We start from the raw sequence: 22,563 nt of genomic DNA on the forward strand, positions 1-22,563 counted from the left end.
GAGGAGTAGCTGACATTTACAGATTCAAGTTATTCAATTTTTTTTCTTGTTTAGACTGAGAACCTTGGAAGTGTTGGGTGTAAAGAACCTATAGCCTGGACGTCATGGGTCTAACTACCAGAAGGAGGAAATAAGGCTCAGTTTACTTTGCTTGATGCTCCTTATGACAAAACTACAGGACTTGAGGGTCAAGATTACGCAAGCGGCCATGCTGCTGACGTCAGATTCCCTCCGCTTCTTGCTTGATTTATTACAGTAGTGCTTTGGAGCAGAGATAAGGGAGTTGCTGGAAAACATAACACCAAAATGCAAGAGAGACTCAAGTGGTATGGTGGTGTAGAGCCTCGGCAACGTGTGTGAACACCCTCAGCAGCATTGTCATATAATACAGAAAGTAATAAATTAAAAGAAAGATAATTTGGTTGTCATTTACTGAAGTGGATTAAACAAAACAACTGCTGTTGCCTGGTTGATGAGATTATCACCATGATTCCACTATCTTAGCTGATAAAAGCAGGAGTAATAAATACAGTGGCCTGCAAAAGTAAATTACAACCGACATCATTTTTTTATTGAGATCTTGTGGGATATATCGGCTGCTGCTATACGCAGCTGCAAATAGAAGGAAACGAATAAAAGGTTTTCAAAATTCTGTTTCAAAGATGAAAAAAACTTTACCCTTTTTGTTCTTATACTCTAAAATAAAACTCATTACAAGCAACAGCTAAGGGTAATCTGATCAGTAGATCAGGTCCCCAGTGCCTGAGGGGTAATAGAGAACACTGGAAAACAAACATTATAATGAAAAGCAGGTAACAGAATACAGTTTAGGTTTTTAAACAACCAAAAAACAAAGGTAAAAATTTTCACAGAAAGTGAAAGACTGGGAAAAGCTGTTATAGAATCAAAGAGGCTCTGAAAGATCTGGAATGATTCACAGCTTAGAGAGGAGAAACAGTCATCAGAACAAATATTGATCATGCAAATGTCTGGCTTTTATGGATGGGTGGCGAAAAGAAAGATATTACTGATAGACAGTTTTAAGACATCTAGTCACCCTGAACATACCAGCTGTTAAGTTTCCCCATGTAGAGAGGGTTTTTCTCTGCATCCCTTTCTTTTTTGCTCATATTTTTCTCTACTTTATATCGGTCTATTCAATAATATTCCCAATTGAAAACGTTGAAGTTTGAGGGACATGAATGCTTCTGCAAAGGACTGTATTTCAGCTCCTAAGTTTGGATCTGTGATTATTTTTAGTAATCCTGATTTAATGCACCCATGTTAGCTCTACTGGTCCATAGTCCCTGCAGTAACCTAGAAGATGGGGGTTGCTGCATAGCTGGAGTTCTCTGGAGCTCAACGGTCAAATATAGACTATGTATTATGTAAGGCTTGTCTCGCTTTACAATCTGAAGAAAAAAATCTGTGCTTGCTGAGGTTGTGGGGAATGTTTGAATTATGAAAAAAGTCATACACAAACGCCTTTATGGCTTGTGTAATGTATAATCTATTTTAAAAAAAAAAAAGTTGTTTTTCTTCCATCTCAAAGGCTCTCAGCCAATAAATGACTTTCTCCTATATACCTATAGAGAGGTCTGTATGTAAGGAAGGGTTTGTTTAGGCTTGGTAATAAAACACTGCGGCTTCCTTTTGCAAGTCTGGAGCTTAAATCATGTTGGCTCTGAATTCACCTCCGCAGATACCAAGTCCTCTTTTTCCAACACGTTCAGATAGAAATGAATGAAGGGTATCTTTGGGAGTCAATCACAAAAGATCGTAAAAGGAAACTTCATCAGACAATGACTGGCAAAAGTTTTTTGTTGTTTGTTTTTCATTTTTGGTATTTCATATTACAAGCCAACTAATAAGAAGCTCTGAACTGAGTCACTGAAGGAAAGATTTACATTGTTTTTGTTTCTTCTTTTTTTTTTTAACGAATGGGATTTACATAGATACTACATTTATTCATAAATGCAAAGTAATATTCAATAAAATTGATAGATTCAGTAAAAATAAAATAGAAGGACGTGTTTCGGTGGTGCTGTGGTTAGCATGCATGACCATATATGGAGGCCTTAATCCCTCCATATGGTTGACCTGGGTTCGAATTTGTCCTTTGCCACATGTCTCTCCCCCTGTCTTGTACCCCCTTCCCTATCAGCCCACTTTACAATAAATGAGCCACTAGTGCTGTAAAAACCTCAAAAAAGTAGAACATAAGATAAAAATAATTAATTTTCCTTCGGGACGATTTTTTTTATTATTATTATTTGAACCAAACTGAATTGAAATATGGATCTAAAAAGTGCAGCTTCCATCTAAATCATCACTGTTTAACTTTTAAAGCTGGTCTTCGAAGAACATTTCCATTTCCCCCGAGGACAAAATACACTCCTATAGACCCCATATCCGAGGAGACCTCTAAAGGTCACTGACTGTCTTGGACCAAGTATCCATTTTTTCCCCCTCTATCATTCTGCCTTCTCACATAAAAGCCAAACAAATACAACAATAAATATGAGCTTTTGGCAAGATTGTAAAGAAATGAGAGAAAGTTAAAGGGTATGATTACTTTTGTGAGGCATGATAAATGATGTGATTATGCCGCAAACCAAACTGCAAGCACAAAGAATCAAACTGACAGCTGCATGCAATCTGCAGATGCTGCTGAAATAACAAATCTAACCAGAGCAGCACATATAAAAGGAGCATGTTCTGTAATTTCCCTCCACATGTGCCTGCTGAGGACGTTTTATTTTAGGAAAGAGTGATTAAAAGGGATCTGGCTGCTTTAACTTTTTGGATTTTTTCACCAGAATTGGGGAGAAAGGCCCACTTAGCAGTAAGCTCTGATATTTATTCCCAGAAATCCGGCTCACCATGGCTTTCCAATAGCTAATAGGTTCCCACAGCTTAAGAAGGAGGTAGTGAAAAAAAATAAAGCACACGCCAGAGAGCACATGCTCTTTGAATGTGGGGTTAAACTGATTGCAATATGACTGGTCTAAGTGATACCGCTTGACATGTTAAACAGCGGTGTTATCTAACACATCTGTGAGGTCAAACGCTGTTCGTAAAAATCTTGCCCACAGCACCTTCCTTAGATTAACACCCAGACCTCACCTGGAAGGAATCCGCTCCAAGCCTCAGCGCACCAAGTCCCAGCTGCATATCTCAACGGCAACCAGAACCTTTACTATCTGAGGAAGAACAGATGAATACATGTTTATGAATACTAAAATAGGTGTTTAGATGAAAGCAAACCAAGATCATTTGCTGTGATTTAAAAGGCCTGTGAGGTTTTGGGAGTGAAAGGAGGAGATTTATGTGTTCTAAAGCTGCAAGCTGACAGAGGAGTTATGCTGCACATATGTCCAAGGTCTTTGTGAGTTACTCATAGTTGAGAAAAGTGCTTCATGTTTAAAATAAACAAAGTTCTCAATCTAAAAACTTCTGTCTTAATCCTGCACAGTGATTAACTCTATTTCCATAATTCTCCCTTTGCTATTTCAAGAGAGCATAATAAGAATTATGGCCAATTTAAGCTCTTTCTTTTCTTTAAAGCCATACTAGCCAGTACAGTTGCTCAGACATGTCAGGAATACGTCTGGTCATGCCTTTCCAGTGACTCAGCATCCACTATATGTGCGCCTGACCTCGTTATCCATCTGACTTTATTGTAGTTGTTGCAAAACTGGGCCATGACCAAGTACATCGGGTCCAGTGATATCTGTGCAGTGTTATGTAATCATCTATTTGCACAAAAGTGGCTCCAATGACAGTATGGCAGCTATGCCATAGGACACTGGAATGTGCATACGCAGTTTAAAGGAAATCGGCTAGTGAAATCAGAGGCAGCTGCTCAGTGTTAAAGTGCAACTTAGTAAAGAGTATTAAAGAATTCTTTATGGAAATAAACAAAGCTGCATGATAACATATGTAAACATTTCCAAATATAATACATTCATGTAAAACATGATAATTATATCTTTTGAAAAATAATTGTTCATGTGTGCTAGGGTTTTTTTTTCTAACAATACCTTTAAGAATGTATTGATTGGAACAAAGGTTAACATGACAACAGGACAAGAACTCTAAGCATAGATGCTGCAACTTCAATGGTTTCTTTGTGATTACACCATATTTACACATTGCGAAAACCCATCTTGAAAGATGCTCTGTACCCAATCTGAGCCCTGATTCTAGAGGCTTAAAACAGATGCATGCCCCACTTTTCAGACTTCTTTCATGAGAAGATCTGAAAAAAACATTCCATTCACAATAATTGGGTCATCACACTAAATCTTCAAAAATACAATGGAAGTGTATATTTAAAAAAAAACATGTTTCTGTTCATAACAGAATTTTATTGTCATGGGAGGAAATCACATCATCAGCAACGAAAGCATTTCTATTTGCTTAATTGAGTCGCATCGTGCAGCCTCTGCTGGTAATGGCTGCTGTGATCCTGTCTGCTCCTTTGGTACCCTGGTACACTAATCCAACTCCCTGGCACATATTCCTGTTTCCATGGCAGGCCCCTTCCACTTCACCACACAGAAGCAACATCTTTCCATTGCAAGACCCACAATATCCCACATCCCCTCATTTATCCACTTATCTTATCCCTGGGATAAACATTAAAGGAAGTGATGCCATTTCAAACAGAGTGGAAAATTTGAGATTATTTGCTTTGCTTTATGCATGAGCACGGGTTCTTCACTGAGACCCACACATCAAAATAACAGCTTTGTGCATTTCTAATTGTCATTTGTCAGATGTTAAATGCAAGAAATGCTAGTGTAAACTGTGCTGGATCAATGATCAAGCTCAGCTTTTTCAGTACGCTCTGAGAGATCAATGTGGAAAGACTCGACCCCAGTTGCTGTCGCTAACACAGCTCCCAGGTGAAGCTGACACAAGCCACGGTAACCAAACACAAATATCAGATCCACCTGCATCCCACCCAAAACCAATTCCACGAAAAGCTCTGCACAAACATGCAGCTCAGTACAAAGAACACTCTTCACAGACGTGAACACACACTCTCCAGCCCTTTGTACATCTTCCCTGTGTTTCTTTTTTTAATATGTATTTTTTTTATTAGTTTCAGAGGGCAGGAGCTGCATAACATTGACAGTCTTTGAAGGTTTGGTTGGGTTTTAAAAGCTTCCTGGTATAGAGCATAGCTCAAATGTCTGAACAAAAGCATATGTAGGCAAAACAGGGCCCCTCTTTGATAGTCATAGATGGCCAAAGACTGCTTTGCAAACATATTTACACCTTTAAACATTTTTATTTAATCAGATTACAAACACATACTACAATGTTTTAAAGATAAATCAACTCAAAGTATTGTATAACTGTAAAGAGCAAGAAAAACAACTAATGGTATTTAAATACTTTACAAAGAGCAACTTAGAACATGATTGCAATTAGATTCAGCCTCCTGGACAATTTTACAGCTTCAAGTCTTTTAAGGTTTGTCTCACATCTAGAAATGAGTTTTGTTTTCAGCAATTCTGTTGCAGGTTTGGATTATCCTTTTGGTTTTCTCCCCCACTTTAGCCAACCACCTTCACTCTGCATGCTGAAGAAACGAATCCCAGCATCATGATGCCTCAAAAACGAGGTTATGCAATAGGAAAGTTTTTCTTTTTACCCCTTTTCGAGTTATGTCCTGTCAACGGATTCTCCCTCTTGAGCTGCTGATATCTGCAGATCTTACAGTCACCATGGGCGTCTTTATGCAACTGTGCAAAATTAAACAGTAATAAAAAATATTACACATATGTTAAAAAAGTATGCATGATTTATGCAAACAAACAAGTACATCTCACATGCATAAATATGCGTACAGAAAACAGAATTATAATAATTGTAGAATCAGGTATAATTAAACTAAAACACAATGCAAATTATAGAACATCCCAAAGCCAATGAACATATGAAGGTGGTGATTTTTTCACTTTATATCACACCCCCTTCAAGAAGTGTCACAAAAACCAAAGATGATTTTTGCGAAGATGACAGAACCAGCTGAAGAGAATCATTGCCAAACAAAGCACATATGGTCTAGGCTCAACTTTCTGTCAAGGTAATTAAAGATATCCATGTCTTGGTGACTCTGCAGTTGGGTCATAATATTTCCATTTTGAGATAATGGCTTAGAAATTGCTTAGTGAGATGTTCTGTTTTAAACCATTGAGTTTTAGGGCAACAGTGGCTCAGAAGGAAGGGGTTTGTGCTGTAACCGGTTTCTAGTTTGAACCCCATTTGGATGGGTTGGAGCCCTCAGACTTGATTAGAGTGCTATACACGTATAGATCTTTAACTGTTTTATATCAGGGTATCAGATTAATGGGGACTAAACTTTTCAGGTTATCTTTACAAGAACCATTTTTAAAGCATGCATCCCCTTCTTCAATAAACTGTTATTTATTTTACCAAAATCTGACACATTAAATCAAAGTAAAATACATAAAAATGTTTGATTTAATCCAACAAAGTATGAGAAAGTTTAAGGACTAAGAATCTGTTTTGGATGGTTGTGCCTTTCAGTGTGGATTTGTTCTGCTCAGCATAGGGTTAATTATATCCAGCCTCAGTGTGCAGCAGAGTGACACACTTTTAGCTCAGCAGTGATCCGGACTGCGAGCTCTGACTCTGAGTCACCTGTTCGGTTCAGTGAAGAAGCCTCACTGCACTTCTGCTCTGCTCAGACCAGAGAGCCATGAGAAAAAGACTTGTGAGGCTGTGACACACAGCTGCACACATGACAGCACAGCCCACCGGCTCTCAGGCAAAAGGAAAGAGGGACAATGAATCACATATGCAGTGGACAGCAGCCAGAGATGAAGGGATGGAGCTTTATTTCTGTGAAGACATGGCTTTCACCTGCTTTCATAAGTCTTGATTTACACTGAAGCTTTAAAAAAAAATCGCTGTGCATTATTTGAAAACATGCAATATATTTTTCCCAATCCTCTTCTTGTAAAGCTAACCTAAACTAATACGATGCACAATGGTCTTTTGCCAATTGGACATCACTAAGTCTTCTCTGTAACGAATGCTGGAACTTAAGGAGAAAGAAATCTTTGATTCCTTCTAAGTTTTCAGAATAAAAAAGTTTATGCTTTTTCATTCATTCTAATGTGAATAAGAAGTCCTTCACAGGATGTAGATCTTTAGACTGAGATGGTTATGAAGACAAGCATTAGTTTTATGTCTTAATAACTATTCATTTCTTATTTGTCCCTATCTTTCAATCATTATTCTCCTGAAATAAACACAGATGACCAATTTTAAGTTGACTGGTAGTATTTCCTTTTAAATCCTCCAACCAAATCCTTTGGGCCTTTGTAGGAGAACCAAGCCCTCAGCACCACAGATCCTCCACCATACTCAGCAGAGGACATGAGGTGGTTTCTATTAGTTATTGTCCTATTCATAATGTAATCTGACTAAAGGTTAGAGTTCCAGTAGTGGAGTCTAAATAATGTTATCATGAAGAGCTGGCGATCCTTAGATGTCGTGTTTTACTGCAGCTCTGTGCAGAGTTTGTTTCCTCTTTAGTGTGTGATGGGAAGATAAACCCAAGTCTGCATCCAGCCTTGTTGGCAGCATTTCCATTTGTTTTGAATGATTGCACTCGTGTTTCGGGATTTGAGGCCATTTCCTGATGTAAGACGATCAACCTGTCTGTTTCACTTTGTAGACCCTGTTTGTTTTCCTTTCTCACAGATAGATTTTTGTACATTTTGTACATTTTATACATTCAGTTTTGACTAAAGACCCCCGGACACTCTGATCAGTTTAAACATGCGAAACAGAATTCAAGTTTGGTTTACTGGTTGTTTTTTTTAAGGATATTTAATGGTAACGATGAATGTGGCATCAGTGGCTCTGTCAGAAAAAAAAAAAAACAGTTTTAAAAATCTTTCTATCCAAAATACATATCTGATTTTTGAATTACAGCTGTTACATGTAAATCATTTCTACTCCAAAACTTGTTCTACATTCATTTCAGAGCTTCATTTTAAGAATCTTTCCTCCATTTGTGCTCTGCACTGCATGTATTGACAGCATATGAGATCTTACAAAACGTCACTTTTTATTTGTATATATTTTTTTGCCTTGTCTGGAAAAAATAACTTGCAGCAAGTCATGAGGCCCAACAGCCTTTAAGTCAAGACTGCTTTCCAATAAATAATCTTCAATTCGCTTCTAATCGGGTTAGGTCCTTGTGAAACACAACTCCTACATTCATCTTCTTCTCATCCTCTCTAAAAACAGTCCTGGTGTCCCATTTGCGATAACCGGTTCTGTTTAAAATCCAGCACATCTGCTGAGGTTGTGACTCTCCATCCTTTTTTCTTTTGATGAGACGTTGAGCCAAAGGTATGACCATCTGGGTTTTGTTTGCTTGAAATATACAGGTCGTCATGCTGACATGTTTAAGTCCTTTGAAGTTCAATGATTTAATATACTCTGAGAAATAGAAGAAATCCATTCTTCTCATCATGTTTCAAAGCAGATTGAAATATGTCACACTCACACCTTGAAAGCCGGGGATCCTGTAAATCAATCCAGTAATCTCTACTAACAAACGTTTTTTGGTTTTTTTCTGTTCCTCCTTCTGTTCTGTACCTGCAAAGGAATAAAGCTTAACTGAGAACAGGCTTTATTGGAATATAAGCAGCAGCAGCTTTACAAAAGTAAACCAGATTGGCGTGGAATAAATAGTTATCAGCAGTGTGAAGCAAATCAATCCATCACTGCAAGTGCAATAACTTGCATCCCCTATTCCAGCATCCCTTCTTTTAAACAGGTGGATGCATCTTTTGTTTCCTGCACATAATGTGCAGGATGCATTATCTTTAAGTCTGTGACTCAGATTTAATGTAAGCCAGTTGTGCTTCACACTGTGTGCATATCTGATAAAAACATTTTTTTTTTCTTTTACCGGTCTTTCAAAGCACATGTGGTCAACATGAGGGAGCTGTCATGAAGAATGAACTCTGCAAGACACCCACTTTTATTCTGATGATGGTCTGTGTAAAGCTGTAAACAAGTGGGGGAAGAAAATCGAGACTATGGCATTGAAGTTTCTTGGTTTGTTTCCAAGAGAGTGCTTCTAACTGGGAACATCATTGGGAAATGAGTAAACATTACAATCACAATGGATTTTTATTGGTCACATGATACAGTTTTACTGCTACACTGCAACATACAAACAAGTCTGTTCATACAAGCACTGCTTGTAACTGTCTACTGAACCTACAGGCCTTGCTGCAGGCTTTCAACCCGACTACGCTAAAGTGAATCTTCACAAACTCACAAGATATGAACACGATCAAAGCTCAAATACAAAATATATATAAATAAATAGGACTAAAAAAGGCATATTTTGTAATGATGATCATGTTACCAACTTCAGACTTAACAGAATGTGTTGTTCACATCCTGCCCTCTGGTGGTGGTTTTTTAACCCATGCTGCTCAAATTATTTTGTAAAGTTCAGATGTTTGAGACAACTAATATTTTAAGTTGACTCTGTGCTGCAGCCAAACTGATAAAAAAAAAAAAACATGCTAAGACCAATCTATGAATCATCCCTGCAGAATACATTAAACATGTGCAGCTCCAGCATTTAATACTGCTAAATAAGTCCCCAAAAAAGTTGCAAAACCTACTTAAGAACCTTTGCTCTGATGAATGGACTAAAACAAAAGGAAACAAAAAAAAGTTGCACGTTTTCATTTTTTTTTTCACATGGAAAAAAAAATCTGAACAAACTGTATGGTTTAAGTAGTATTTTCCACTTCTGTGCCCAGGAGCAGTGAAAAAAGAAAAGTAAAGTTTTACAACAACCCGAGTTATCTTTTGCAAGATCCTGCAAACATTTTAATATGCAAAAACAGAAGCAAAGCATGAAATGAAAAGCATGAATAAAAAAATCAAAATCTATGTTTTTAAGAGTAAATACTATGGGGAAGGGTTCACAATTTTATAATTATGTGCAACTTTCCCCCCATTTTAATTAAACTCCTATTTTGTAAAGCCCAGCAAAGGTGGCATCTGTTATTTTCATCTACACACATGATCCCTTCATTTGAAGATTGAGTTATGCATCTTTCAAAAAAGAAACATTTTTATACAATAATAGCAACACTTCAGATGGTGATCATGTTTTTCTAGTAAAGAAGCCACTTATGACCTGCAGCTCGAGGCTACGGTAAAAAAAACTTTTATGAAACATGACAGGAATAAATGTGAATATTTTAAGGCTTTTGCAGCGTCTCACAATAACAGCTAGGATCTGATAAAAGTAACTCATGTTCCCCAACAACTTTTAAAAAATACCATGAAATCATCTTTAAATCTTGTAGAAAACTTTTGCAGGGTTTTGTAAAGTCAATAAAGGTCTTATGAAGCTTTTGAGGGATCCTGCAAATGTGATTCTGGGTCTGCTGAAAGCATAATAGGATCCTGCATATCTACAGGATTGTGAGCCAAAGTGATGGGGGAAAAAAAGTAACTCAGGATCTTTGGGATCTCAAATAAGCTCCAAGGGATGTTGCAAAACTGCTACAATGTTTATCCAAAGTAACTAAGAATCTCATAAAGGTTTTGCAGGACACAAATCTTTTTTTTATCTGAGAAAAATAACTTTGAATCTTTCAAACCGTTTGCAGAATCTCTCAGAAGAAACTCGGTCTCTTGTTTTCTTATAAAAGGATTTTTAAAAAGCAGTTGCAGCAGCACCTTTAACATGTTAACACAAAAACTAAAAACAGAGTGACTTTGCCCTGTGCAAAACACTTGCCCTTCTACGACCACATCATCCAACATAGACAGGACAATGTAGATTACAGAAAACTTTAGGATAATGCAAGAGGCTATTGGTGTTAAAATGGCTCACTATCCAGAAAATTTAACAAAGTCCAACTTTTTTGTTTTGGGCAGCTTACTTTAACAACCACAATCAAACGTCTGCCCACATGTCACCCTTTGTTTGCATATGATATTAGCAGGAACTTAAACTCTGCGGTTCTGCAGAAGAGGTGGGACATTACGAGCGTCCTAAAAAAGATGTGAAAAAATAATTCTGTATTGTGCTCTCAAATGTTACTAAGATTCCCCTCCAGTTTGAAGGATTTGTACAACTGGACACTAGTGACAGATATTAATCGGATCTCCTCACAAGGACGTCTTGAGACACCAATTTCCAACATGCATCACAATCACTGCTCTGAAAAAATGTCCGAATCCAGAGCCTGATAATAAACACCAGACGTGTTCCACCATGTCTCCCTGTCCGTTCTGATGGTGACCGAGCGCTCTCAATGCTGCTGGGGAGAAAAAACGATGTCGGGTCCTTCACCCAGGACCAGCACGCTGCGGCTAAGCGTCGGGGAGGGAGAAGCCAGGCGGAAAGCCGGATTGATGGAGTGCAGAGAGTCTCTCCTGTTGTTTTTGCTGAATGGAGGGCAGGGGTCAACCACAGCCTGGCGCGCGAGCTGATGGGAGCAGCCAGAGGAGAGGGAGAGTTCTTTGGTCTCTGGAGCGCTGAGGACCTCTAGAACCATAGGGGTGGTCTTTGGGGTCCCTGAAGGACACAGACCATGAAGGTCGGTGGAGTGCAGCATCCTCTCCAATGCATCCTTTGTGCTCTGAGTGCACTGCATGAAGAAAAAGCAAAGAAAAAGAAAATCAAGAGCAACAAATTCAAACAAGAAAGGTTCGATGTGAAGAGTAAAAATAAAGCAGGTTAAATCTGAAAGTCATTGTAACATGAAAGCAATGAGAGGCCTCAGGGTAAGACGGTTAAGAGATGCAGATGGAGAGGAGGAGGTGATTCAGAAGCATGGAGTTACATTAGAGGGAGCAGTTACACAAACCACGATCCCAGAGAAGTCGGACAGTTATTTTAAAGGCCGTTTATTCAATCTAAAAAAATACAAAAGAAAAACATTTTTCTTTCATTTTTTTTCTTTCCCATTTGTTTTTAAAGGTTTTTAACAAATCTAGAAGATCCTGATAAGAAAACCTAGATTTAAAGTGTTTGGTTTATTTTCAAATGTTTAAAGATGTCAATCTAAGGATAGGTTTGGGCTTACAGATGTACTAATAGATTAGCCACAGGCTGGAACAGACTGATTTTCCTTTTATCTGAAAGATGCTGCCAACTGATTTTTTTTTCCCACACACAATAAATAAATAAAAAAAACATGTTTTTATGTAAAAAAGGAATCAGCCATCCACATTTATTTTAAAACTTTTTGTTTTTTGGTGGAGAGGTGACTCCAAATGGAGTGAAAGTAAACATATCCTTTGAGGCATCATGAAATGAATTTATTTTACATTCAATTATAAACTGCTGTTTTTAAAGGCACATGTTTCAAGAAATCTAGAAATTGGTGCAAGCCAGGTAAACTATACATGGTGTATAAACATCTGCACTGCAGGAATTCAAGCATTAATAATGTAAAACCTTCACAAATAACCAAAAATAACTTGAGGTATTAGATTATTATTCCTGATTTAGGCACTTTTTACCTAACATCAGTCTTTACCAAGCACTGCATGGAGCCCACCGAGCTATGGAGCTTCCTCTTGATGATACTTCACAGGTCAGTTTGCTACCCAAGCAGGCACAGAGATTTTGGGACTGAACCAAGAGCAGCAATAGCAACGGCTCCATGGATCACTGACTTTGGGAGCTTCAGGTTAGACATCATCCATCTATCCATTTTCTGTCATGCTTATCCCTGTTGTGGTCACGAGGGCTGCTGGTGCCCATCTCCAGCCGTCTAGGGGCAAGAGGCGGGGTACACCTTGGAAAGGTTGCCAGTCCATCGCAGGACAACACAGAGACAAAGAGGACAAACAACCATTCATGCACACACTAAGGACAATTTAGAAAAGCCAGTTAACCAAACAGTCATGTTTTTGGACAGTGAGAGGAAGCCTGAGTACCTGAAGAGAACCCCCGCATGCACAGGGAGAACATGCAAACTACATGCAGAAAGAACCCGGATCGAGAATCAAACCTGGAACCTTATTCCTACATGCAGCAATGCTACCCACTGCTCCACTGTGGAGCCAAGTTCAGACATTGGACAATATGAATTCTAGGCCTCTTCACTCTTCCTCCAGAATCATTTCTTTCTAAGCAAAATGTTAACTTTACTTCGGTCTAAGGACAGGACTTTGAACCACTGAGAAACTGTCCTTTGCCTCTTTAACATCATGTCAGCTCTGGTTGGGGTCGCAGCAACACAATCCTTATAGACCTCGTTGAAACCCTTCAATGGGCTCTGCCTATAGCTCTGGTTAAATCTTAATCCTTGTTTTTTTTCTCCCTCTACCTAACTTCCCATTAATAAACTTTGATAAGAAACCAGCTTTTTGTGTTGTTAAACCCCCATGTTGGCTGGACTATCAGAACAGCAGCCTTCCTTTCGATTGTTTAAAAGATAAAAGTTTTTCTGTTTTAAAAGCTACTGAACTACTGCTATGTAAAATTTACTTTGATAAATTTGGATTGTGGGCTGTCACTAGCTGTAAGAGAAAGAAATATTGGTTGTAATAGTTTTTATTCTTTATCTTGCTGAGACCCTGATCGTAAAGGGATAATATCTAAGGGGTTAGAGGAAATTATCCCTTTATAACACACAAGTCTGAAAATCCAAACAATGCTGGAGGCTGAAACCTTCTAATCCTCAAGAAAAACAGCATCATGAGCCTCGTTGAGGAAAGTGATCTGGATCCATGTTTTGCTGGGAAAAAGCTTTAGGCCCGGAAAAACAGGGAGACTGGCTCTTTTTAGATGCACTAATGAGTCTTTGGTTCACATATTAGAAACAAATATGGTTGTTCAGTGAATCAACTGGAAAGAAAAATGTTTTAATAGTTATATAGAGATTGAAGTTGTAGTTGCAGTATAGAATACTGACTTTGGGATATGGTTTGTGTTTATCAACTGATTTAACTGGCGCTTCAAGTGTGGTTGTGCATGCACCAAAGCAAGCGCCATTCAACACGATTGTCAGCCCTAATCAGCCAGCCTGATCCTGCACTGAGTGAGCAAAAGGTTAAAGAGAGGAGACTGGGTTGGCTGTGATGAGGCATGCAAACCCACATATAGACCATCATGATCGAGCCACACCATCATCAAACACAGAATCTGCATCTGGCACAGTGAAATGTTGACAAGTAGTGCAAAATTGGAGGCTGTTAAAACAATGCAACACAGTGAATGGAAAGTGATGAGATGTTGGGATCGGTTCAACGTTGAGCCCTATTCTTACCATCAACAGTCTACCTGCAGCACTGCCCTTCAGGCTGTGCAGGACAGAGAAAACTCCTGACAGTTCTCCTCCTGGCAGGGTGGGAACGGACACAGCACAAAGTAAAACGTTTTCATGTCTCCCATTTACAGTCATGGTAAAAAAAAAAAAAAGTATGTACACCCCTTGCTAATACAAAGCTTAAATGGTTTTTTGACAGCTTGTGTAGAAAACTACTCAGCTATATAGTCAACATACTATAAAACAAAGATGAAACCAGGATGGAAAAGATTATAAAAAATATTACACTCCCCCAAAAATGAATGTTTTTTGTCAGATGTTTAAATACACTCATCTGCATGAAATACACATTGATCTGATGCTTTTAAACATTCCTATTTTTTTCTTAAAGATAAACATAGCATTCAGGTTCAGCGTGTTTTAAAAGCAGTTTGAATGCAGATTTATTTCCAGTCTATACAGATGTAGATGTATACATATTGAGCATCTTTACTAGTTAAAGTAGGAGCATTTCCGCACTCAGTAAACCAGTTTACCAGGGAGCATCAATACTGGACTCAAGAGGACTGGAAGGTGTTTGATGATTCCAGATTTACCCTATTTCAAAGTGATGGGTGCATTTATCGTAAGAGGGACCCATGAGGCTCAGATTGTTAAAGATTTAATTTAACTGGGGTGTACTTACTTTTCATCATTACTTTTAAGTCAAATGTGTATCTGAATCTGCAGGACTCCTGATTAAAATGTTGAAAACATGCCTGCAATTAAAAAACCTTTAACTACAATAAAAAATTAAAAAAATTAAAAGACTAAAATGGCAAACAGATCAAAACTCAAAATACAAAAATAACATTTATTAAACAAATAAAAGAACTCCTTTAGATAAACATCATGATAATAAAGCATCAGACAGCAATGAAGAAATATTGTTATGGTGAAAATACTCGAAACAAATGTACACAAGGCATACGTGAAATGGATGTTAATAAAGTGCTGATAAATCAACAGATATCCACTTGAAACCCGGCTAATAAAAACTGGCGATAGAACACTGCCGTTCATAAACTATCACCGCATTAACAGTCAGTAGTTAAATAACATGGAGCATGGCAACGGCTTAAAAACAAATAAATAATAACAGAAATAAAGAATGAAGGCGTTTACTTTCCAGTCTACATGTTTACTGCAGCCTGTAAACCCGTCCGTTCACTCTGATCTTGATAGAATAAAGGTTCAACTCAAACTTTTCTGCTCCAGTAACCAAATCACCTCCACTCTGACGACTTGACCTCATGCTTCTGCATTTAAACTGAGCTCTGATACAATTATTTCATTAATTATAGAAAAACAAACATTGTGCAAAGTCCATCATAATCCTAACAGAAATGGAAGTGCGGATGGTTGACTTTATAATCGAAGGATTGAAGCCGGATATCTGGATGCTGGAGGGGGGGGCACACAGGATGGGAAAGGCACAGAGTGGGAGGGGCTAACAACCACACAGCATTATGGGGCACTCGGGACTTGGGAGGGACCATAAGCCGTTTCATCATACCATGTTCGCTTCGCTCTTGGGTATGAAGGGAGGCAGTTCAACCTCTGAGGCTGCAGCGACAGAGATCACCTCATCAGGAGGAAGGAACCCTCTTCGATCAATCAGGCTGGAAACAAAGCAAGACGATGATGCGGCTTTGATGTTATGTTGAGGATTAACAAAGTGTGAGAGATCATGACTCACCTTGGAGGCATAGGGCCACATAATGTAACACAGCAGTTGGTTATAATGTTGTTATAACTGTAGGGGTTTCCAGACTCCTCTGCACCTCGTTTACTAGACCAGGACCCTTTGATCTGTCAGCACAAACCAATCAGCAGTCAGATCAGATTCATCACTACCCCACCCTGTCATGTTATACATTTCATACTCACATCTTCATTTGTGGTGAGATTGGAGGCTACTAAGTAGGTGTGGAAGCCTGAGAGGCCCAAAATAGACCAGATGGAGAAAAAACAAATCACCAATTCCACCACAGTGCAACAGGAAGAGTCAAGGCATAACATCAAAGATGTCATTCAAACACATAGGATAGGAAGTAGATTTTAAAATACATTTAAAAAAAAAAAAAAATGATTCAATTAATTAATTTAAATGTTTTGTTGCAGGCGATTTTATTTTCCTTTCTTAATACAGGTAAATTTTTGGCTCCCCTGAGTTTGTGTAGCTGCAGTATTACTCTCAGGTTGCACAAGCAACAGCATCACAAGAAATATCAAACATCATAGTAACAGGTGAGTGAGAAGTTTGTATAAAATCCTCTTGTTTGGAACTGCAGGGCTCCAAGTTCTCCGGCGTAGTGGAATTGAGGCAGAGTGAACTCGATCGGTTCCTAGTCCCTGCATGCTCCCGGTGAGGGGACACAAATTGTCGCAGAGATAACTACCTTGGCACAACACCGGCATAGGATGGCGGGGTGGCGAGTTTATTTAGATGTGCTTGTATTAGAAATGAAATGGGGTTGTGTATTGAAATGTAAATTTTAAAAGGTTACCGGTCCAAATAACTAACAAGCTAGCTGTTAACAGAAGCACGACTGCCAATAGTGGTGCACAATAGTGATTACCCCACGCATACCCCCAAATCTCTACCATGGACTGTTCTCCCTGCTGCCCTCTAGGAAGAGGCTGCAAAACATCCGATGCAGGTCCAGCAGATTCCAGAATAGCTTCTTCCTCAATGCCATTAGACTGCTAAATTTTGAATAAATGGGGAAAAAAGCGCTGGATGTTGGAAAAATTGTAAATCATATACCAATCTTATGTTTACATTTGATCACCATGTTTACATTTGATCGCTGGTGCACTTTAGAAATGGCATTGTCTTCAGAGCTGCTGTACTGAACAAATTACATTTTGTATACACTCTGTGTGTACAAATGACAATAAATGTTTTTTCAAAGTCTAAGCATAGTCAAAGTCATGGTGACCCGTTTGTACTTATTGCTTTCATTGATAATTTGGGGGAGGTATTTCTAAGAATTTCTTAGATTTACTTTACTTTACCTTAATTTTCATAAATTTAGTATTTCTAAGCACCCAAGTATTCCCAATGGTCATCTAACAGCACTCTCAGCTGGATGGACGCTGTTCTTAGAAGGCAAGAGAGCAGCTTGAGGAGCCGCATGGATTTGTCTAAATAAAAAGGATATCTTGCTGGACTCTCCTGAATGGCTTGCACAATATTTTTCCCTGCCTGAGAACCTGTGAAGAAAAACCAGAACTTATCAAGAAACATGTTTTAATAAAACGGCTTGATAAATGATACACTTCCTTCCTTTTTAAAAAGGTGAAACTACTTACGAAGAGTGATGTGTGTGATGACGCAGCCAAATATAAAAGACGTCAGGAAAGACAGAGAGATGATGAAGCTGTAGAAGTAGCGGTAGTTGCGTTTGCCGACACAGTTCCCCACCCACGGGCAGTGGTGATCAAATCGCTCTGATGGAGAAGAATATGTCAGAAATACCTTTTTCTTAAATCAATAAGTGTTATTTTTATAAATACATATATTTGTATTACTAATTGCTTGCATTCAGTAAGGTGTTAAAGAAGTCACACAAAATCTGGAATGAGCTCCTAAAAAGGAAACAGTTTTCTTCAGAAACAAGCCAACTGAACCATCATTTCACTTAAGGAGCAACATGCAACAGTGAGGATGAACATTTTTCAGGAAGGTGGCTTCCCAAGGATTCATCATACCTCACATACATTATTGTGCAGCCTCCCCTTTGGTCCCAATGGAAAGAATTAGTGGACAGTTATCATAAGTAGAAGGAAATCTGGCACAAAGGAGTAAAACAAAACTTTTTCCTTCAAAGTATTTAAGAAATGCATTGATCTAGCCGACCGAATGCGTTTAGCATCTGATATGAAGTGCGACATAAATAAAGAAATGGAAATATAGATGACATTGGTCACATAATAGAGCTGTTTGCAGATGACATTGTCCTGTGGCCTCATCAAACAGGCACATTTGGCGTGCACAGGGGCGGTTTGCAGCCGAGAGTGGGCCGGCTGTGATGAGGATCAGCACATCCAAACCCGAGGCCATGGTTCTCCACCAGAGAAAGGTGGACTACCCTCTTCAGGTCGGTGGAGAGTCTTTGTCTCAAATGGAGGAGTTCAAGTATCTCGGGTCTTGTTCATGAGTGAGGGACGGATGAAGTGTGAGATCGATAAGATGGATGGGGGTCGGCGTCGGTAGTGAACCAGTCGTTGTATAGGACTGTCGTGGTGAAGAGGGAGCCGAGTCGGGGGGCAAAGCTCTTGATTTACCGATTGATCTATGTTCCGACCCTCAGTCATGAGATCTGGGTAAAGACCGACGTCATTTACCGAACGTGGAAGGCCTAGGACATGTTGGAGGGACTATGTCTCTAAGCTGGCCTGGTTTTGCCTCAGGGTCCCCCTAGAGCAGCTGGAGGAAGTGTGTGTAGATTGGAAAGTCTGGGCATCTCTGCTTAGACTGCTGCCTCCATGACCCAGCCCCATATAAAGTGAAAGAAAACGGATGGATGGATGCTCCCATAATCTGATCATATAGGAGTAGAATTGATATTCTCTCTAGGGTTGCAACGATTTATCGGTCAATACTTAGATATAAACCAATCTTTTCCACCAGTCTAATTAACCTATGGAAAGGTCTTAAAAACCATGCACTGTCAATGCCTTAAACTTGAACTTATGTTTGAGAACAGTTATTCTATAAGTTTTTATTATACTGCGTGCAGTGATTGTTTTTTTCCAGTAAGATTAGATTGAAATATTGCATGCTCTTATCTGTATCTGTCAAAATCCGAATCAGCATGTCAGGCTTTTAAAGATCGGGAATCTGCGATCATCCAGAAACCTGTAATCGGTGCACACGCCAATCTCTCAGTTATAGAAAGAGCCTTTCATTGTGGTCCTGTTTATGGAGAAAAGGTTTTTTTTATTTTACAATTTTGTTAAAATCACAACTTCGAGAAATTAACTTCCTGTTACTTGGTCAGCAAAAAAATATGTCTCTGAAATTTATAACCGAAATTCCCCTCCACTGTTTGGGAAGTGACTTAAACACCACTTCCCTTTTTGGGAAATTAGAAACAATTAAGAGGTGATGTGAACAAGAGAGATATGATGAGTGATATAACTGTGATTCAATTCACACAAAATATTAGGACAATACTAAACTTTAAGGCACATGCGAGTGAGTTATTCAAAGAAAAATAAAATAAAAAAATAAGTGTGAATACTTCAGAAATATCCTCACCAACACAGTTGTCACAGAGACTGCAGTGGGAGGTCCGGGGAGGCCGGAACATCTTACAGGTGAAGCAGTACTTTAGCTTCACCACCTGCTGGTTGATGAGGATCTCCTTGGTTCGAGGAGGGGGGCGATATGTTGAGGATCCTGAGGTATCTAAGAACAAAGATGCACAAAGAGGACTGTGTTTGAATAAAATACTTAATCCAAGAATCTAAAGAATGATCAGATCCCTCCTCAACATGACATAGCACAGTAAGCTGCTTAGGTTTGGGTCTGCGTTTCCACAACAAACATGTCCTCCATATGGCAAAGCTCTTGTACTCCATCTGCCCTGCTGTGTTCAAGCTGTGCTCTTACCTATCTGCCTTTCTATGTCTGCAGCTTCATCTGCAGTGGCCCTGGGTAAAATGCCTGGATCTGTGAAGCTGGTTCTCAGCAGGGAGGCGACCACAAACATGAATAGCACCCCTCCTATCACAGGTATAAAGACGGTCAGATGCGTCACCAGGAAGGGGCAACTGTTGAAAAGAATAGAAAAACACAAAAAACATATTTATAAGGTAATTACATCAATATAGACATATATGTAAGGCCCGCAGGTCGGTCTGAATGTGACTCACTCGAAAGCAAAGAAAAGGCCACTGGTGACAATAATAAGGCCCAGCGTTAGAGGAAGGATGCCGTTCTGTCTGGCCAGGATGAGGCGACCGTCGCAGAAAAACCTGTTCTTTCCCGGGAACACCTGCCATTTTCTCCGCGGACGCTGCAGCTTCTTATCGGCGTGGTTCTGAGCCGACTGCGGGGAAACTGACAGAGCCCGGGGGTCTATCTGCTGGTACTCGCAGTTCTTCATTGTCTTTTCGGTTTAGGAGGTAGCAAAAGGCGCCAACAAAACTCCCTCGACGCCCAGGAGACGGTGCTTCGAAGATTCATTCACAGGACATGTAGCTCCTTCTCCTCCTGTTAGCTCTCAGCTGTCCATCCTGAAGCTAGGCTAAGCTAAGCTAGTTAGCATAGCAACAAAGGCATTCTTATCCTTGGGTCAGTTTCAAAAGCAGAACATTTTCGCGGCCGGACGGCGAATAAACCAACATGTCTGTTTTTTATTTAAATCATAACCGAGAGTATATTAAAAATAAAAACATATTTCTAAAAGAAACTCGGATTTTATAAATTATTAAGACAAATAGAGACGACGGACCAGGTTAACTTCTCCTTTTTCTGTTACTACCAGTAGGCGACCTACGTCATGCTGAGCATAGACATACAGAAATAGATGTAGCAAGGGGTCTGTATCATACGTCGACGTCGCCGCCATATTGTAAGTGGCATTATGTGGAAAAGCCCAAACGATGTTACATCCGTTTTTTTAAGCTGATGGATAATTATTTTACTTTTAATGTCGTTTTATTTTTAATAATAAACATTTTGGAAAGATTTTGAATGCATACATATTCATCACATTCATTTATTAACTATAAAATAGGCTTCCAGAGGCTGGACTGAACCACTGTATTTGCAGAGATTAACTTATACCCAGGTAGACCCTTTGTGGTAATAAGGAGATTGCATTTCATTAAGGAATATGAAAGTAAAGTGGTGGGCTGAAAATAGAAAAGCACTCTTTAATTTTATGTATAAGAAATGTTAAAAAAAAATCTTTTCACTATTTTATTACGGTATGTTTAAGTTTATATTGACATATTATCCCAATAAAATCCATATAAGTTTGTGGTTGTAACTTGGCAAAATGTAAACAAACATAACATGTTATTAAAAGTGTTTTTTGCTTATTAGGATAGTAATATCATGAATAGAATCTCAATAAATGGGCACAGCAATTGTTTTCTTCAATCCACATCACACAATGCAGAAAAGATATAGCTGAGTAAAGTTTGTGTTTATATGACAGTTTTAAGTGTTTTAATGCCACAAACAGTCTCTTCTGCATTTTGGTGTTCTCATTAGTTCCATCATTCAGGGGTCTCAAACCGGTTCCAGAAAGGGCCGTGTGGCTGCAGGTTTCCTATCCAACCAAGCAGTTGCACACCAGACTCCATTCATCTCATCAACTGAGTGCAATCTGAACATGATGACTTGATGAGATGAATGGAGTCTGGTGTGCCAAACTGACACTAATAGTTGGTTTTACTTTTCTGTTTTTCTGTTTGTTTGAAAAACATTTTTTTTAAACCATACTTTCATTATTTAACTTCTATTTAAATCACTATATGCACTCTACTATATTAGTCTATTGCAGAGGTCCTGGATTAGAAGACCAGGGTCTGGATCCGGACCCACCTGCTGGCTAATCTGGACCCAACCTGATTTAAAACATTTAGAAATTACCGCATGTTGTCCAACAACATTGTCTAACTTCACTTGCGCCGCTTCTCCTGTTGATATGGTAAAGCCCTCCAGAGCGTCCGGCACCAGGCTGCATGTGATACAAATTGGCCAATAAGCTGGTTAAAATTAAATACTGCTCTCCGGATCAATGTCTGCCATAGCTGTTTTTTTTCCTGCCGCTTCTTCATAGCAAGATGCAGAATAGTGACCTTTGTGCAGTATTAATGACATTCAGGTCAGATGAATGGGACCTGGCCATTGAGACACAGGTTGCATTTGAAAAGATCAGATTCGTATCGGATTAAGAACCACACAGCCAAGTGGCATGGGTGGCATTGGAAAAAAAAATCAGATCTGTGTTGTTCAGACTGCCATGAAAAAATCAGATCCAGGTCACATATGGGCTAAAAAAAATTCAGATTTGGGTCACTTCAGGCTGCGGTGTGAACGTAGCCTTAGATACAGCAGGCAAACCTCTGGCAAGCCAGGCAGTGGGAAAGAAGGAGAAGACGATGAGAAAAAGAAAGCAGAGAAAGTGTGGACTGCTGGAAGAACTAAGGTGAACTAGTGAAAGAAAAGTGTGTGCTCAAA

The 22,563-nt window shown here is 39.1% G+C and overlaps 1 protein-coding gene across 2 annotated transcripts; it reads right to left on the bottom strand.

Moving 5' to 3' along the window:
- Positions 1 to 9,185: 9,185 nt before the first annotated feature.
- Positions 9,186 to 20,854, bottom strand: zdhhc18 (zinc finger, DHHC-type containing 18). 2 transcript variants are annotated; one of them, XM_015380793.1, is made up of 10 exons: positions 20,244 to 20,854; positions 19,981 to 20,141; positions 19,627 to 19,776; positions 17,676 to 17,813; positions 17,525 to 17,576; positions 16,248 to 16,350; positions 16,057 to 16,169; positions 15,874 to 15,979; positions 14,319 to 14,389; positions 11,549 to 11,687 (listed from the first exon to the last, which is right to left on the bottom strand). In XM_015380793.1, exons 1-9 carry the CDS (start codon positions 20,474 to 20,476, stop codon positions 14,348 to 14,350), a joined length of 1,098 nt encoding a protein of 365 aa, XP_015236279.1. In that variant the 5' UTR covers positions 20,477 to 20,854; the 3' UTR covers positions 11,549 to 11,687; positions 14,319 to 14,347. The 2 variants fall into 2 exon arrangements, with proteins under 2 accessions (XP_015236278.1, XP_015236279.1); XM_015380792.1 differs by lacking the exon at positions 14,319 to 14,389 and having other exon boundaries at positions 9,186 to 11,687.
- Between the last annotated feature and the right edge of the window lie 1,709 nt (positions 20,855 to 22,563).

This window comes from Cyprinodon variegatus, unplaced genomic scaffold (assembly GCF_000732505.1).
Source record: "Cyprinodon variegatus isolate N-32 unplaced genomic scaffold, C_variegatus-1.0 Scaffold221, whole genome shotgun sequence".
Classification (NCBI taxonomy): Eukaryota; Metazoa; Chordata; class Actinopteri; order Cyprinodontiformes; family Cyprinodontidae; genus Cyprinodon; species Cyprinodon variegatus.

What these genes read in the sequence shown, in the direction of transcription:
- zdhhc18 (XM_015380792.1), bottom strand. Translation starts at nt 20,476, where the DNA reads ATGAAGAACTGCGAGTACCAGCAGATAGACCCCCGGGCTCTGTCAGTT. An exon ending in ATCTCACCACAAATGAAGAT is followed by an intron (nt 16,170 to 16,247) that starts GTGAGTATGAAA and finishes TTGTGCTGACAG; the next exon opens with ATCAAAGGGTCCTGGTCTAG. An exon ending in TGTGGCCCTATGCCTCCAAG is followed by an intron (nt 15,980 to 16,056) that starts GTGAGTCATGAT and finishes CTTTGTTTCCAG; the next exon opens with CCTGATTGATCGAAGAGGGT.